The 18,730-nt window shown below is 44.3% G+C and overlaps 1 protein-coding gene across 1 annotated transcript; it reads left to right on the top strand.

Moving 5' to 3' along the window:
* Positions 1–3,857: 3,857 nt before the first annotated feature.
* LOC121875250 lies at positions 3,858–18,153 on the top strand (the record flags this gene model as incomplete). Its single annotated transcript, XM_042379711.1, is given in 3 exon segments — positions 3,858–3,920; positions 13,842–14,051; positions 18,072–18,153. Coding segments are annotated over 3 exon segments (355 nt in total), but the record flags the coding sequence as incomplete, so codon positions are not given.
* Between the last annotated feature and the right edge of the window lie 577 nt (positions 18,154–18,730).

Genomic DNA, 18,730 nt, shown 5'->3' with positions numbered 1-18,730 from the left:
CCCCGCTCCCCCCTCACCCCCGCGCCCCCCCCCTCACCCCCGCGCCCCCTCACCCCCAGCGCCCCCTCACCCCCCGCCCCCTCACCCCACCTCTTCCCCCACCCCCCCTCACCCCCTGCCCCCCCCTCACCCCCCGCGCCCCCCCTCTCCCCCTCACCCCCCTCCTTGCCCCCTCTTCTTCCCCCTCCCCCGCCCCCTCTTGCCCCCTCACTTGCCCTTCCCCCCTCCCCCGCCCCCCTCTTGCGCCCCCCTCTTGCCGCCCCCCTCACCCCGCGCCCCCCCTCTTGCTCCCCTCTGCCCCCCCCTCTTGCCCCCCTCACCCCCTTCCCCCCACTTCCCTTCCCCCCTCCCTGCCCCGCCCCCCTCTTGCCCCCCCTCGCCCGCCCCCCTCACCCCCACCCGCCCCCCTCACCCCGCGCCCCCCTCACCCCACGCCCCCCCTCACCCCCTCGCCCCCTCACCCGTCCCCCCTCACCCCGCGCCCCCCTCACCCGCCCCCCCTCACCCGCCCCCCTCACTTGCCCCCTCTTGCCTTACCCCCCTCACCCCCACGCCCACCCCGCCCCCCCCTCACCCCGCGCCCCCCCTCACCCCTCGCCCCCCCCTCACCCCACAGCCCCCCTCACCCCTCAGCCCCCTCACCCCACCCAGCCCCCTCACCCCGCGGCCCCCCTCACCCCGCGGCCCCCCCTCACCCCCGCGCCCCCCCCTCACCCACCCGCCCCCCTCACCCCCTCACCCATGCCCCCTCACCCCGCGCCCCCCTCCCTCCCGCTGCCCCCTCACCCCGCGCCCCTCACCCTGACCCCCCTCACCCCGAGCCCCCTCACCCTGACCCCCTCACCCCGCGACCCCTCACCCGCACGCCCCCTCACCCCACACCCCCCTCTTGCGACCCCCCCTCACCCCGCGCCCCCTCACCCTGACCCCTCACCCCGCGACCCCCCCTCACCCCGCGACCCCTCACCCCGCGACCCCCTCACCCCCCACCCCTCACCCCGTGCCCCTCACCCTGACCCCCTCCTAAAGAAAGAAAAACAAATATCAAATTGACCTATTCGCTATAACTTGGCGACACTGGATAATATTTCACTAATCACAAAGTTGTTTTCTCTCTCTGATGATCCATAGTGAAGAGCGTTACAAAAACTGAGAACTACATTTGATTTGTTTTATTGATAATTACTATTTTATAAGCCAATACCGATAGAATGTCTCGACCCTTCACGATCACGTCATTAGGAACTGTAAATGTGAAACCAGACTTTAAAAAATATATATATATATTAACAGATTATACCAAAGAAAAAAAAAATTATAACAGTCAGTGTGTGTGTGTGTGTGTGTGTCTGTGTGTGTGTGTGTGTGTGATCTTAAAACCTCCAGCAATACACAGTTAGAAACCCATAATAAAGACCACAGGCCATTGTAAGAGAATATTATTAAATTCAAACCTACACACAGGTATTAAGTATAGTATTAGAAACCATGTCATATAAACTACTAAAAAAAACCTTTGTTATATGATTAAAAAAAACCCAAAAGGAAGAGAAACCAGGACATAAGAGTGTATAGAATGAGATCTGGTAAGAGAGAGAGGGAGAAACCTATTACAGTGGAGTGATTGTTATAGTGAGAACCAATTTGTGATAGTTATTTTGGTTAAGACAGTGAGAGATATTTCTGGAGTAGATACCCCTTAAAACCAACTCTCTCGCTCTTTCACTTGCACGTATCATATCTTAACTTAACCAGATTTTTATATATTTATATTATTTGATTAATTATAATATTTAAGTCTACAGTATTTTTATTCCTATCTAAAATGGTGTATTAACTATTCCTTTCATTACAATACCTGAAAAATTCCTTTCATTACAATACCTGAAAAATAGTCATGTTTAGGGGAAACTCAAGTATTATTTCATGCGTAAATTTAATTTTTTGTCATTTTCACAATTTCTTTGGTAAATATTTGGATTATTTTGTCAGAATTGCAACAGAAAACGTGAATGGAATGTGGCCCTGTTGTAGAGGTAACCAGGAGTGCCAGTCTCGGGGTCAATGCCATCAGCTGGTGTCAATGATTCACGTGGTTGTCTTGGTTTATTAACAAATATTAACATTATATTCTTTCTAAATATTCAAATAAACTTTATACACAACAAAAACAAAATTTTTCTGGCTAAATAAACTGCTTCAGTGTCAATATCTAAATTAAAAATCTAAACTTGCCTAAATCTTGATGCCATTTTACACTCATCAAATTCTTAGAAAAAAATATACGTAAATTATCAAAACCAATATAAAAATTACTATAATACCTAAAAAAAAAAGTTGAATTATATAAATACCAAATATATATATATGGCATTTCTTCTGTAGGTGTTTGTTAAAGAATGCGTCTGTAGGTCACCGATCAATAATTGCCGGGGGGAATATTGGAATGTTTACCTGATGACGTCACACCACAACACCTCTTTCTGGGAACTACCTTGTTTGTTTGTTATTTGTCTCTTGTTTTGTTTTGCTTGCCTGTTTGTTTGTTTGTGTCACCTGTTTGTTGTTTTATGCTTGTGAAGTTGTTGTTGTTTATGACCTGTTGCTTCTCTTGCTTGCGATTTTTTTATATTACTTATAATTACTTAAATGTTAATTGATAAACTTTATGAAGTAATTTTTAGTCTTTACTGATTACTTAATGATATAATGGCGGTAAGGTATTTGTAAGTAATTATAGTAAATATTTAAAGTATTTGTAAGTGATTTATCTCCCTGTGATCTCTCTCAATCTCAAAATATCTCTTAGTATCTCTGTTAAATATGTCTGTATTATATCTCTTTATTTCTCACCTAACGTAGATAATACCTCTCTCTCTCTCTCTCTCTCTCTCTCTCTCTCTCTCTCTCTCTCTCTCTCTCTCTCTCTCTCACCTTACGTAGATAATACCTCAGTGTCTTACCTTACCCTAAAGTATATCTCTCTCTCTGTGTCTCATTATCTCCCAGGGGATATATCTCTCTCATCTCTTACGCCGACGTCTCTTTGTAAGTGATTTGTCCATCTTGTCTCTCTCTCTCTCTCTCTCTCTCTCTCTCTCTCTCTATGTTGTTCTAATCTCTTTCATTTCTTTCGTTTCCTTTTCATTCATATTATTGTCTCTTCTTGTTCTTTATTGCTTTGTACTATCTCTTAATTATCTCATTGTGTCTCTTATTCATTATTATTACCTTTCTTCTTCTTCTTTTCATTTATTTCTCTCTCTCTCTCTCTCTCTCTCTCTCTCTCTCTCTCTCTCTCTCTCTCTCTCCATTTTATTTATCAAGTTATCTCAATTTATCTTCTTCTCATCTTTCTTTTTTCTTTTTTATCAAGTTCTTCCATTTTCTACTTTCATGTGTTTAAGTCTATTTAATCCCCCTATTTAAGTCTATTTAATCCCCCTATTTAAGTCTATTTAATCCCCCTATTTAAGTCTATTTAATCCCCCTATTTAAGTCTATTTAATCCCCCTATTTAAGTCTATTTAATCCCCCTATTTAAGTCTATTTAATCCCCCTATTTAAGTCTATTTTATCCCCCTATTTAAGTGTAATTGAACCTTCTCCCTCTTCCCCTGTCAAACATCCCTCCCTTTTCCCTGCCTTTCTCCCCTTCCTCCCTCTCCCCTTCTCCCTTCTCCTTCCTCCCCTACCATCTCATTTACCCCCCTCCCCCCTCCCCTCCACCTGTCTTGGTCAATAATATGTATCTAACTCTCATACCTCCTTTCCTGTACTAATGCGCACCCCCTTCTGCCCTCCTCTCCCCCCTCCCCCTAGCGTGAGGCAGCCACCCCCCACGCAGCAGAGGTTCCACCCCCCCGCGCCAGTGTGCCGTCAGCAGTCACCATCACCACCACACCCACCCATCACTCGAGGTTAGTCTCTCTCTCTCTCTCTCTCTCTCTCTCTCTCTCTCTCTCTCACGCCCTACGAGCTATTACCTATTAGTGTTTTTTCTATTAATTGGGATAAATAGGTAAATAGGTGGTAATGCTTTACTGATTATGATATATTTAAGATTTTTTTTCTTGAAATAGGACGAGTTTGTATTGGATCTCTGTTATTCACGCCTATTTAGATCCTATTTTCTTTGTTAATCAGTCATTACGTCTATTAACCTATTTTAAACCCGTAATTAACCACCTCCCTCCCTTACTATCACTAATGCTATTTTGGTGGTCGACAAGATAGAGTTTGGATAATTACTTGTTCTAATGACCTTATTAGTACTTGGGAAACACTTGACCCTAAGAGTAATAAGTTAAATTACCTTGACAGAGGGAAGAGCTACAGGTGGTGTTATTATTATTATTATTATTATTATTATTATTATTATTATTATTATTATTATTATTATTATTATTATTATTTATTCAGTAAGGTTGTCATACAGGTTTACAATTGGGTAAACATGTATATAAACAATGAAGGTATACAGTGCAGCATGAATGTAGACAATGAAGGTATACAGTGCAGCATGAATGTAGACAATGAAGGTATGCAGTGCTGCATGAATGTAGACAATGAAGGTATGCAGTGCAGCATGAATGTAGACAATGAAGGTATGCAGTGCTGCATGAATGTAGACAATGAAGGTATGCAGTGCAGCATGAATGTAGACAATGAAGGTATACAGTGCAGCATGAATGTAGACAATGAAGGTATGCAGTGCTGCATGAATGTAGACAATGAAGGTATGCAGTGCAGCATGAATGTAGACAATGAAGGTATACAGTGCAGCATGAATGTAGACAATGAAGGTATACAGTGCTGCATGAATGTAGACAATGAAGGTATACAGTGCTGCATGAATGTAGACAATGAAGGTATACAGTGCAGCATGAATGTAGACAATGAAGGTATACAGTGCAGCATGAATGTAGACAATGAAGGTATACAGTGCTGCATGATGTAGACAATGAAGGTTTACAGTGCAGCATGAATGTAGACAATGTAGGTATACAGTGCTGCATGAATGTAGACAATAAAGGTATACAGTGCTGCATGAATGTAGACAATGAAGGTATACAGTGCAGCATGAATGTAGACAATGAAGGTATACAGTGCAGCATGAATGTAGACAATGAAGGTATACAGTGCTGCATGAATGAACAATGAAAGAGTATACAGTGCTGCATGAATATGAACCCAATGAAAGGTATACAGTGCAGCATGAATGTAGACAATGAGGTATACAGTGCAGCATGAATGTAGACAATGAAGGTATACAGTGCTGCATGAATGCTTGAACAATGAAGGTATACAGTGCAGCATGAATGTAGACAATGAAGGTATACAGTGCTGCATGAATGTATGAACAATGAAGGTATACAGTGCAGCATGAATGTAGACAATGAAGGTATACAGTGCAGCATGAATGTAGACAATGAAGGTATACAGTGCAGCATGACTGTAGACAATGAAGGTATACAGTGCAGCATGAATGTAGACAATGAAGGTATACAGTGCAGCATGACTGTAGACAATGAAGGTATACAGTGCAGCATGAATGTAGACAATGAAGGTATACAGTGCAGCATGACTTTAGACAATGAAGGTTTACAGTGCAGCATGACTGTAGACAATGAAGGTATACAGTGCAGCATGACTGTAGACAATGAAGGTATACAGTGCAGCATGAATGTAGACAATGAAGGTATACAGTGCAGCATGACTGGACAATGAAGGTTTACAGTGCAGCATGACTGTAGACAATGAAGGTATACAGTGCAGCATGACTGTAGACAATGAAGGTATACAGTGCAGCATGAATGTAGACAATGAAGGGATACAGTGCAGCATGAATGTAGACAATGAAGGTATACAGTGCAGCATGAATGTAGACAATGAAGGTATACAGTGCTGCATGAATGTAGACAATGATATATACAGTGCAGCATGAATGTAGACAATGAAGGTATAAGAAAAAGGTATGAATGTAGACAATGAAGGGTATACAGGCAGCATGAATGTAGACAATGAAGGCATACAGTGCTGCATGAATGTAGACAATGAAGGGGACATAGTGCTGTATGAATGTAGACAATGATATATAGTGCTGCATGAATGTAGACAATGAAGGTATACAGTATGAGTGTAGATAATGAAGGTGTATACAGTGCTGCATGAATGTAGACAATGAAGGTATACAGTGCAGCATGAGGTAGATAATGAAGGTATACAGTGCAGCATGAATGTAGACATATGAAGGTATACAGTGCAGCATGAATGTAGACACGATAGTATACAGTGCTGCATGAATGTAGACAATGAAGGTATACAGTGCAGTATGAGTGTAGATAATGAAGGCATACAGTGCAAGTATGAGTGTAGACAATGAAGGTACAGTGCTGCATGAATGTAGACAATGAAGGTATAAGAAAAGTTGCATGAATGTAGATACGAAGGTATAAGCAGTGCAGCATGAATGTAGACAATGAAGGTATACAGGCATGAATGGGAAAGACAATGAAGGTATACAGTGCAGGCGAATGTAGACAATGAAGGTATACAGTGCTGCATGAATGTAGACAAATGAAGGTACAGTGCAGCATGAATGTAGACAATGAAGGTATACAGCATGAGGTGTAGACAATGAAGGTATACAGTGCAGCATGAATGTAGACAACGAAGGTATACAGTGCTGCATGAATGTAGACAATGAAGGCATACAGTGCAGCATGAATGTAGACAATGAAGGTATACAGTGCAGCATGAATGTAGACAATGAAGGTATACAGTGCAGCATGAATGTAGACAATGAAGGTATACAGTGCTGCATGAATGTAGACAATGAAGGTATACACAGTGCTGCATGAATGTAGACAATCAAGGTATACAGTGCAGCATGGATGTAGACAATGAAGGTATACAGTATATGAATGTAGACAATGAAGGATACAGTGCAGCATGAGTGTAGAGACAATGAAGGCAGTGCAGCATGAATGTAGACAATGAAGGTATACAGTGCTGCATGAATGTGTAGACAATGAAGGTATACAGTAAGCATGAATGTAGACAATGAAGGTATATGCAGCATGAATGTAGACACGAAGGTATACAGTGCAGCATGAATGTAGATACGAAGGTATACAGTGCAGCATGAATGTAGACAATGGGCTGTATACAGTGCAGCATGAATGTTGTGTTACACAGCTTTGCACCTTAAAACACTGGGCTTCTTGGTGCCTGTTAACTCAGGGTGTGGCTGGTGTGTTATGACAGCTTTGCCACCTTAAACACTGGGTCATGCAGCTTCGTTAACTCAGGGTGTGGTTGTTGTGTTGGCGACAGCTTTACACTCTAAACACTGGGTCATGCAGCTTCGTTTACTCAGGTGTGTGGTTGTTGTGTTATGACAGCTTACACCTTAAACACTGGGTCATGCAGCTGTTAACTCAGGGTGCGGTTGTTGTGTTGGCGACAGCTTCTACACCTTAAACACTGGGTCATGCATTGTTAAATTCAGGGTGTGCTGTTGTGCTGGCGACAGCTTCTACACCTTAAACACTGGGTCATGCAGTTAACTCAGGGTGGTTGCTGTGCTGGTGACAGCTTCTACACCTTAAACACTGGGTCATGCATGCTCGTTAACTTAGGGTGTGGTTGTTGTGTTGGCGACAGCTTCACCTAAACACTGGGTCATGCAGCCTGTTAACATAGGTGTGGTTGTTGTGTTATGACAGCTTCTACACCTTAAACACTGGGTCATGCAGCTCGTTAACTCAGGGTGTGGTTGGTGTGTTGGCGACCAGCTTACACCTTAAACACTGGGTCATGCAGTCAGTTAACTCAGGTGTGGTTGGTGCCAGTTGGCGACAGCTACACCTAAACACTGGGTCATGCAGCTCGTTAACCTGCTAGGGTGTGGTTGTTGTGTTAAGGACAGCTTCTTACACTCTTAAACACTGGGCCTATGCAGCTCGTTAACTCAGGTGTGGTTGTTGTGTTGTGACAGCTTCTACACCTTAAAACACTGGGTCATGCAGGCCTGTTAACTTAGGGTGTGGTTGTTGTGTTGGCGACAGCTTCTACACCTAAACACTGGGTCATGCAGCTTCGTTAACTCAGGGGTGTGGTTGTTGTGTTGGTGACAGCTTCTATACCTTAAATGACTAGTCATGCAGCTCGTTAACCCAGGGTGTGGTTGCTGTGTTGGTGGACAGCTTACACCTAAACCCTGGGTCATGCAGCCTGTTAACTCAGGGTGGTTGTTGTGTTGGTGACAGCTTCTAAGCAATTTTAAACACTGGGTCATGCAGCCTGTTAACTCAGGGGTGTGGCGTTGTGTGTTGGCGACAGCTTTCATACCTAAACACTGGTCATCATGGAAGCTCGTTAACTCAGGGTGTGGTTGTTGTGTTGGCGACAGCTTCTACACCTAAGCACTGGGTCATGCAGCCTGTTAATCCTGTGGGTGTGGGTTGTTGTGTTGGCGACAGCCACACCCAAAACCCCAAGTCATGTGCTCGTTAACTCCAGGGTGTGGTTGTTGTGTTGGCGACAGCTTCTACACCTTAAACACTGGGTCATGCAGCTCGTTAACTCAGGGTGTGGTTGTTGTGTTGGCTTAAATAACTTCACGCCCATGTGGCCTGGCCATCCTCCTACAAGAAGGCCAACCATTATTATTGGTGGCCACGACACCACAGCTAGTGACGTCAACACATGATTTATACTGTTCACTTTTGTCATTTGGTGTGTGTGTGTGTGTGTGTGTGTGTGTGTGTGTGTGTGTTGACAGTTCCCTCACACACACACACACCTACGTCACTCTATGTGTGGGTGTGTGTACTTATAGTATGATCACATGTGTACGCCTGCTCTTGGTCCACACACACACACACTCCATCACTCAATAATACTTTTATATATCAAACATTCTTTCTCTCAAGGTTCTATACACACACTTTATACACACACTCCTACACACTATACACATATTCCCACACATAATTATATATACACTCCCATACACTATACACACACTCCCATACACTATACATACACATCACACTATGGCTAATAATACCCCATACACTATACACACTCCCCATACACTATACACACACTTCCATACACTATACACACACACTTACACACTATACACACACTCCCATACACTATACACACACTTCCCATACACTATACACACACTCCTACACACTATACACATACTCCCCACACTATACACACACTTACACACTATACACACACTTACACACTATACATACACTTTCCATACACTATACACACACTTACACACTATACACACACCTACACACTATACACACACTTCCATACACTATACACACACTTCCAGCATACACTATACACACATACCCCACACACTATACACACACCCCATACACTATACACACACTTACACACTATACACACACTCCCATACACTATATATACACTCCACACACTATACACACACTCCCCATACACTATACACACACACACTCCCATACACTCACATACACTTCCATACACTATACACACACTCCCCACACACTATACACACACTCCCTACACACTATACATACTTCCATACACTATACACACACTCCCACACACTATACACACACCCCACACACTATACACACACTTCCACACACTATACACACACACACTTCCACACACTATACACATACCCCACACACCATACACACACACTCCCCACACACTTCCATACACCATACACACACCTACACACTATACACACCTACACACTATACACATACTCCCATACACACTATGGTACACACACTTACACACTTTCATACATTTATATACACACTTCCCATACACTATACATACACTTCACACTAGCATATACACTTCCCTATACACTATACATACACTTCCATACACTATACACACACACTCCCATACACTTCCATACACTATACACACTCCCATACACACTTCCACACACTATACACACCCCACACACTGCACATACACTTCCACACACTATACATACACTCCCCACACACTATACATACCCACACACTATACACACACCCCATACACTATACATACACTCCATACACTATACACACACTCCATACACTATACATACACTCCCATACACTATACACACACTTCCATACACTATACATACACTTCCATAATTATACATACACTCCCCATACACTATACATACACTTCCAAGGGTTAATTATACACACACACTCCCCACATAATTATACATACACTCCTACACACTATGCACACACTTCCATACACTATACACACACACTCCCCATACACTATACATACACTTCCCATACACTGTACACATACTCCCACACTATACACACACTTACACTCCCCATACACTATACACACACTCCCCATACACTATACATACACTTCCATACACTGTACACATACTCCCATACACACTATACACACACTCCCCACACACTATACATAAATACTTCCATACACTATACACACTCCCACACACTATACATACACTTCCACACACTGTACACATACTCCCCACACACTATACACACACTCCTCTACACACTATACATACACTTCTCCATACACTGTACACATACTCCCCATACACTATACACACATTCCCATACACTATACATACACTTCCATACACTATACACATACTCCATACACTATACACACCTCCCATACTTCATACACTACACTCCCATACACTATACACACTTCCATACACTATACACATACTCCATACACTATACACACTCATCACTTCCATACACTATACCTCCCATACACTATACATACACTTCATTACTATACATACCTCCACATATACATACACTCCATACATAACATACCTTCCATACCTATACTCATACCTTCCATACACTATGCACCTCCCCATACATCTTCCATACATATACATATCCCATACACTATACATACCTTCCATACACTATACACACTCCACATACACTACATACACTCCCATACACTATACACACACTTCCATACACTATACCTTGCTCCCACTATACACACTTCCATACACTATACATACCTTCCATACACTATACATACTATCCTTCACTATACATACTTCTGTACACTATACACACCTCCCATACACTATTTTCCACACACTATGTCTTCCATCACTCCTCCATACCTGTATACACTTCCATACACTACACATCTCTACACTATACACACACTCCCCATACTCACTTCCACATACACTACATCCTTCCATACACTATACACATACTCATACACTATACACACACTCATACACTATCACATCACTTCCATACACTATACACACACTCCCATACACTACATACCTTCCATACACTGTAACATACTCATACACTATACACACACTCCCATACACTATACATACCTTCCATCACTGTACACACATTCCCATACACTATACATACACTTCCATACACTATACATACTCATACACTATACACACTCCCATACACTATACATCATACATCATCATACACTATACACATATATATACATACACTTCCATACACTGTACATACTCCCATACCATACTATACACACACTTCCATACACTATACACACTTCCACCCTATACACACTATACACTATACACACACTTCCACTATACACACACTCCCATACACTATACACTCCCATACACTATACATACACTTCCATACACTATACACACTCCCATCTTCTTACACACTCCCATACACTATATACACTCCCATACACTATACACTCCCATACACACACACTTCTACACTATACACACACTTCCATACACTATACACACACTTCATACACTATACACACACTCCCCATACACTATACACACTTCCCACACATACTCCATACACTATACATACACTTCCATACACTATACACCCTTCCATACACTATACACATACTCCCTTCTTATACACTCCCACACTATACATCCACTATACATCTATACACACTCCCATACTAATACACACCTTCCATACACTATACACACCCATACTATCATCCCATACACTATACACACTTCCATACACTATACACACACTCCCATACTATACACACACTCCCATACACTATACACACACTTCCATACTATACACACTCCCCATACACTATACACACACTCCCTACACTATACTCCCATACACTATACACACACTTCATACTATACACACACTCCCATACACTATACACACACTCCCATACACTATACACCTTCCATACACTAATACATACTTCATACACTAACACACACTCCCATACATATACATACTACATACATACATATAATGTTCCGTATAGTTCCGTAATGTTCCTCGTCGACAGAAAAAAAGTATCATTAGCATAGAGGCAAACGGAACACATAGTGGAGTATAGAGGAGTATAGTGGCACCAGAGGCATCATGATCAATACTTGCCCTTGTGGCGTGTGTGTGTGTGTGTGTGTGTGTGTGTGTGTTTTACTTAAATAAACCATAACTTTTCTTTCTTGTATTAAAACATTTCCAGACTGTTGTATCTATAACATTTTTGAGGTTAACGGGTTGTAAAATGTTGTAAAAAAGTTAGTGTAAAAAAAAAAAAAGTTGTAAAAATATGTAAAAATATTTGTTATATTGGGTTTTTATTTTTATTTAATTTACTACATTGTTACAGTATTTTTGTTAAGTAAATATTAATTAACTTTCTAATATCATCCTGCCATCTGTAGCCCCCGACTGACAACACTGACCCTGAAACACTGACCCCTGACAACACTGACTGACCACACTGACCCTGACACCGACCCCTGACAACACCGACCCTGACAACACCGACCCCTGACAACACCGACCCTGACAACACCGACCCTGACACCGACCCTGACAACACCGACCCCTGACAACACACCGACCCCTGACACTGACCCTGACAACACCGACCCTGACAACACCGACCCTGACAACACCGACCCTGACAACACTGACCCCTGACAACACTGACACCTGACAACACCGACCCAGCAACACCGACCCCTGACAACACCGACCCCTGACAACACCGACCCCTGACAACACCGACCCCTGACTACACCGACCCTCAACAACACCGACCCTGACAACACCGACCCACAACAGCACCGACCCCACAACAACACACCCTCTGACAACACTGACTCTGACAACACTGACTGATAAACACTGACCCCCTGACAACACCGACCCCTGGATACCACCGGACCCCTGACAACACCGACCCCTGATAACACTGACCCCCTGGATAACACCGACCCCTGATAACACCGACCCCTATAACACCGACTTCGACAACACCGGACTTGACAACACTGACCCCTGATACCGCCTTCGACCCTGATAACACCGACCCTGATTAACACCGGACCCCTGACAACACCGACCCCCCTGGATGAACACCGACCCCTGGTTAACACCGACCCCTGACAACACTGGACTTTCGACAACACCAGACCCCTGATAACACTGACCCTGACAACACTGGACTGTGACAACACTCCACTCCTGTCCACACCGACCCGTGACAACACCGACTCCTGACAACACTCATCCCTGCCCACACCGACCCGTGACAACACCCACTCCCGCCCACACCTACCCCTGACAACACCCACCACTTCCCACACCCACTGCTGCCCAAACCGACCCCTGACAATACCGACCCCTTCCCACACCCACTCCTGCCCATACTTACCCATGACAACACATCCCTGCACACACCGACCCCTGCCCACACCACACCTGAGTTTATATAACCCACGCGCCTCTCCACAGTTGCAACAGTAGCAGCAGTAGTGGGGTGAGCACCGGGGGCAGCAGTGTGGGCAGCAGGAGTGGTAGCATGGGTTGTGGTGCCGTACCTCAGATCAGCATTACTCCTGACGAGGCACAAGTCCGTGGCCGGGCTCTCTCAAGACTCAACGGCTCTAGACTTGACCTGAGCAGCATGGATGGTGACCTCTCGCCTAGTGACCCAGAGGACAAGTGAGTACCTGAAGGAGGGGGTTGGACAATTGAGTACCTGAAAGAGGACAGAGGACAAGTGAGTACCTGAAGGGGGACAGAGGACAATTGATTACCTGAAGGGTGAGGGAAAGGGAAGGGGGTAAATGAGGTGGGTGAGGAGAGGAAAATAGGATAAAGTAGAAGAATGGTGTATTAGAAGGGGAGGGGGAGCGGCAGGGTGAGTATTAGAAGGGGAGGGGGCTTAGGGCAAGGTCAATAGAAGGGGAGGGGGGAGCAGGGTCAATATTAGAAGGGGGGAGCAACAGGGTCAATATTAGAAGGAGGGCAACAAGGGTCAATATTAGAAGGGAGGGGGGCAGCAGGGTCAATGGCGTAGAAGGGGACGGGGAGCTGAGGGTCAGTATTAGAAGGGGAGGGGAAACAACAGGGGTCAATATAGAAAGGGGGGGGAACAAAGGGTCAATAGTCAATAGAAGGGGAGGGGAGGCAGGGTCAGTATTAGAAGGAGGGGAGTCCAAATTAGAGGAGGGGGGCAGGGTCAGTATAGGAGGGTATAAGGGGAGGGCAGAGGTCAATATTAGAAGGAGGGCCAGAGCAGGGTCAGGTCAGTAGAAGGGGAGGGGCAGAGATCAGCCAATATTAGAAGGGGAGGGGGCAGGGGTCGTATTAGAGGGGCCAGGGTCAATATTAGAAGGGAGGGCAGGGGTCAGTGGTATAGAAAGGGGGCAGGGTCAATATTAGAGGAGGGCAGGGTCAGTATTAGAGGGGGAGGGCTGGGTCAGTATTAGAAGGGGAGGGCAGGTCAATATTAGAAGGGGGCCAGGGTCAGTGTTAGAAGGAGGGCCAGGGTCAATAGAGGGCCAGGGTCAGTATTAGAAGGGAGGGCCAGGGTCAGTATTAGAAGGGAGGGCCAGGTCAATATTAGATGGGAGGGCCAGGGTCAGTATTAGAAGGGGAGGGAGGGCAGGGTCAGTAGAAGGAGGGGCCAGGGTCAGTATTAGAAGGAGGGGCCAGGGTCAGTATTAGAAGGGGAGGGAGGGCCAGGGTCAGTATTAGAAGGGAGGGGGCAGGGTCAATATTAGAGGGGAGGGGCCAGGGTCAGTATTAGAAGGGAGGGCCAGGGTTCAGTATTAAAACGGGAGGGAGGGGCAGGCTCTATTGTGCGGTAACGGGTTGTTTGGTTCACACTCAGGATGGGATGGAGAAAGGAAACTCACAATGTGCTCTCTGTATACATTTGTATTGGATGTACAGTGCAGCTTGGTGCTGGGAAGGCAGCGTGGTTACAAGCGTGATGTAGAGAGAGCTGGTTGGTGAGGGTGCTCAGAAGACAGCAGCTGGGTCGCCATGCTCGCCGGCGGGGCGAGGGCCGCCAGGCAGCGGCGGAGGAGGAGTGTTGTTGGCTGGTTGGTGTAGGTAGAAAGAGAGAGATCACCACGGGTCAGGTCTTAAATAGCGGGGCTAGGCGTGGCTTAGTAGTTGACCTCCGTGATGTATGGCGGCGCTGGTTGACCCAGACCACGAGGCATACACTGGGAATTTGCGGAGTCGGCTACGCAGCGACAAACAGTGTTTGTAGGGTGAAATCCACTACACTATATTAGAAGGGAAGGGGGGCAGTTTCGTTTCATCATTCACCAAACACAATTACTGCCATACATTCGAAGTTCATTGTGGTATTATTGGTGGACACGTGAATTATGGCTGACAGGACTATAGATATACAATGTTAGCAAACTTCGTGCTTTTAACTCCATACTAACATGTCTGGTGGTAAATTGAAGCTTGATCTTTCTTTTTAGGAACAAGTCTTACAACGACATTAATGTTTTATTTTCTTGTCGATTTTAGGTTTTCTCTATGTAAAATTTCACACACACATTAATACATTTTATAATTCATGTAAAATATATAAATACTTTTGTTCTTTATCAATACTAATTTTACATTGTTTTCACATTCATTCATGTATTTTATTAACTATTAAAAAGTCGATCAGAGGCGAAGAGGATAAAAGTAAAAATTGAACTACTGTAGATACACTAACTGCCCAGAGTGGCTGGTGAACTCTAAAAATACAGTAAGTTTGGTGTCTAGCGCCACACCAACAACATAAGTGAATGAGAGAAACAATATTTACGAATTTAATACATTCTGGGAACCACAAACATAACTTACTACTGATCATTAATTGTATGTTTCACGTGTATTTATGGCACTACAAACATTGCTTCAGTTAATACAACTATTTTTAGTAGTGTATACAGCTAATATTTTATGTGTAGTTTGTTAAGTAAACCTTTCCAATGCTGGATAAAAGATGTCTGCTATTGGGAGTGTCCGGTATTAAGAAGTCTGTTATTAAGAGGGTCTGTTATTGTGAAGTCTGCTATTGAGAGTGTTTGCTATGAGAGGGTCTGCTATTGTGAAGTCTATCTACTATTGAGAGTGCTTGTTGTTAGAGAGGTCTGCTATTGAGAGTGTTTGCTATTGAGAGGGTCTGCTATTGTGAAGTCTATCTACTATTGAGAGTGCTTGTTATTGAGAGTGTTTGCTATTGTGAAGTCTGTTAATGAGTGTCCTATTACTTTTACTTTTATCCTCTTCGCCACTGATCGGCTCGCTAGCCCCCGGGCGATCGGTCACGTCTCTGTCACGCACTGTTGGCAAATACTGGGCATGCACCGGCTCCTGAATGTACCTGAACCAGCTCCAGTGTTGGTCAAGTCTGGTCTTGAAAGAGCTCACGGTGCTGTCACAACTCTCTGGTAGATTGTTCCAAGAGTTTACAACCCTCACTCCAAAAAGTTTGCCCTCACAGTTTCTGGACTTGCGGCTTCTTCAATCTTGAGCTGTGACCCCTTGTGGGGCAAGCGTCCGCCAGCTCAATGGGACACTCAACTGAGTAGTGCCCCTGAGATGCTTATACACCTCAACTGGTCCCCCTTGCCCGTCTGTGTAATGCTAGAGGCAAGTTCAGGCGCTCAATCTCTCAGGGTAGCTGAGGTGCCGAAGTGCAGGCACCAGTCTGGTGGCCCTCCTTTGAACATTTCAACCAACTGACAGTCCCTAGCATATCTCGGGGACCAGATGGGGTGACAGTACTCCAGATGGGGAAGCACTTCCTCCTGAAGATCGTTACGAGGGACGGACCGTCTAGATATCTGAACGACCTTCTTATAAGACCCAATAATTTATTTGCCTGATTTACCTTCTTCTCACAATGGCCCGAGAACTTCAGCTCATTGTCACATACACACCTAGGTCCTTCTCACACACAGTCTCAACTAGTGCAGTTTCATTATCCGTTGGGACATATGATACGCCTCCTTACCGTTTGGTACGCCCCAGGTGCATCCTCTTACACTTCGTGACATTGAATCTCAGCAGCCATTTCTTCGACCATTCCTGGAGCCCACAGAGGTCCTTCTGCAGCTCTTCACAGTCCGTTTGGTTCTTAATTTCCGAAATAACTTGCCATCATCGGCAAACAGTTGTATAAGAAGGTGTACAACGTCAGGCATGTCATTTATGAAACAAACAAACAACAGCGGGCCCAATACACTGCCCTGTGGTACCCCACTTACAGGTACAGATGACGATTTCGTGCCATTAATCACCACACACTGCTTGCAGTCATGTAGAAAGTCTTCTATCCACGCTAGGACATTTCCCGAATTCCGTACCCTTCCAGTTTGATTTTCAGCCTTTAAGTGGGGTACACTGTCAGAAAGCCTTGGCAAAATCTAGGTAAATATTGTCGATATTACCACTCCGTTCCAGAATATGGGTCCAAATATCCAATACCTTCAGCAATCGGTGTTAAGCAAGGCGCTATTAAGTGTCTGTTATTGAGTGTCTGTTATTGAGTGTCTGCTATTGTGAGTGTCTATTATTGAGAGTGTTGTTATTGAGTGTCTGCTGTTGTGAGTGTCTGTTATTGAGAGTGTCTGTTATTGTGTGTTATTGAGAGTGTCTGTTATTGAGAGTGTGTTATTGAGAGTGTTGCTGTATTCTGACTATATCACCTACCCTCAGGACCTGTATCTTCTGTGGGGCATTTGACAAGACCTTTACAGACAGTGGGCTGGATTTTACTGGAAGACTTGTCCCATGTTAACCAGATGCCATCACTGTCGTCAGGTGGTGGAAGTCGCCTCTCACACAACACCTCCTTGGTAAGTCCTTTCTCATTATCATTTCCTTAATACCTAATAATATTCTTGTGTACCCAGTCTTAATGTGATAAACCTTGCTGTGGCATCACTGTGAAATTTGTTTGAAAAGTTACGGTATTTTATCTTTTGGCAGGTGAGTGTGTTTCCTCTTCAGAGTATCGACGATGTAGCGCGCTCTGAAGCCATCCAAAAAAAATTTCCACAGCCATGCCTTAGCCAAAAGTTGCATTCGTGAGTCTGTCGTGTGCAAATGGTTTAGTTTTAACTTCATTAAATCCTTGCAGTTTTTAAACTTAAATAGGGAACACCAGTTGGTAAATACAAAATTTCCAGAACTTAAGAATGATTTCTGTGAGACATTGTGTTTGGTGAACCCTCACCTTCACTGCTTTATTCCTTCTGAGTCACCTGCTGTCGATTATATACAGTACACTCACAGCTTCACCACTAACACAGATGTTGTGTAAACTACTTCAACACTTAAACCTATCAAACCCTCCTGCCAAGGTTTTCTCTGTC

Source organism: Homarus americanus, unplaced genomic scaffold (assembly GCF_018991925.1).
Source record: "Homarus americanus isolate GMGI-L3 unplaced genomic scaffold, GMGI_Hamer_2.0 scaffold56241, whole genome shotgun sequence".
Taxonomy (NCBI): Eukaryota; Metazoa; Arthropoda; class Malacostraca; order Decapoda; family Nephropidae; genus Homarus; species Homarus americanus.
The sequence above is the reverse complement of the archived record's forward strand: the minus strand, read 5'-3'. Positions and strand labels throughout refer to the sequence as shown.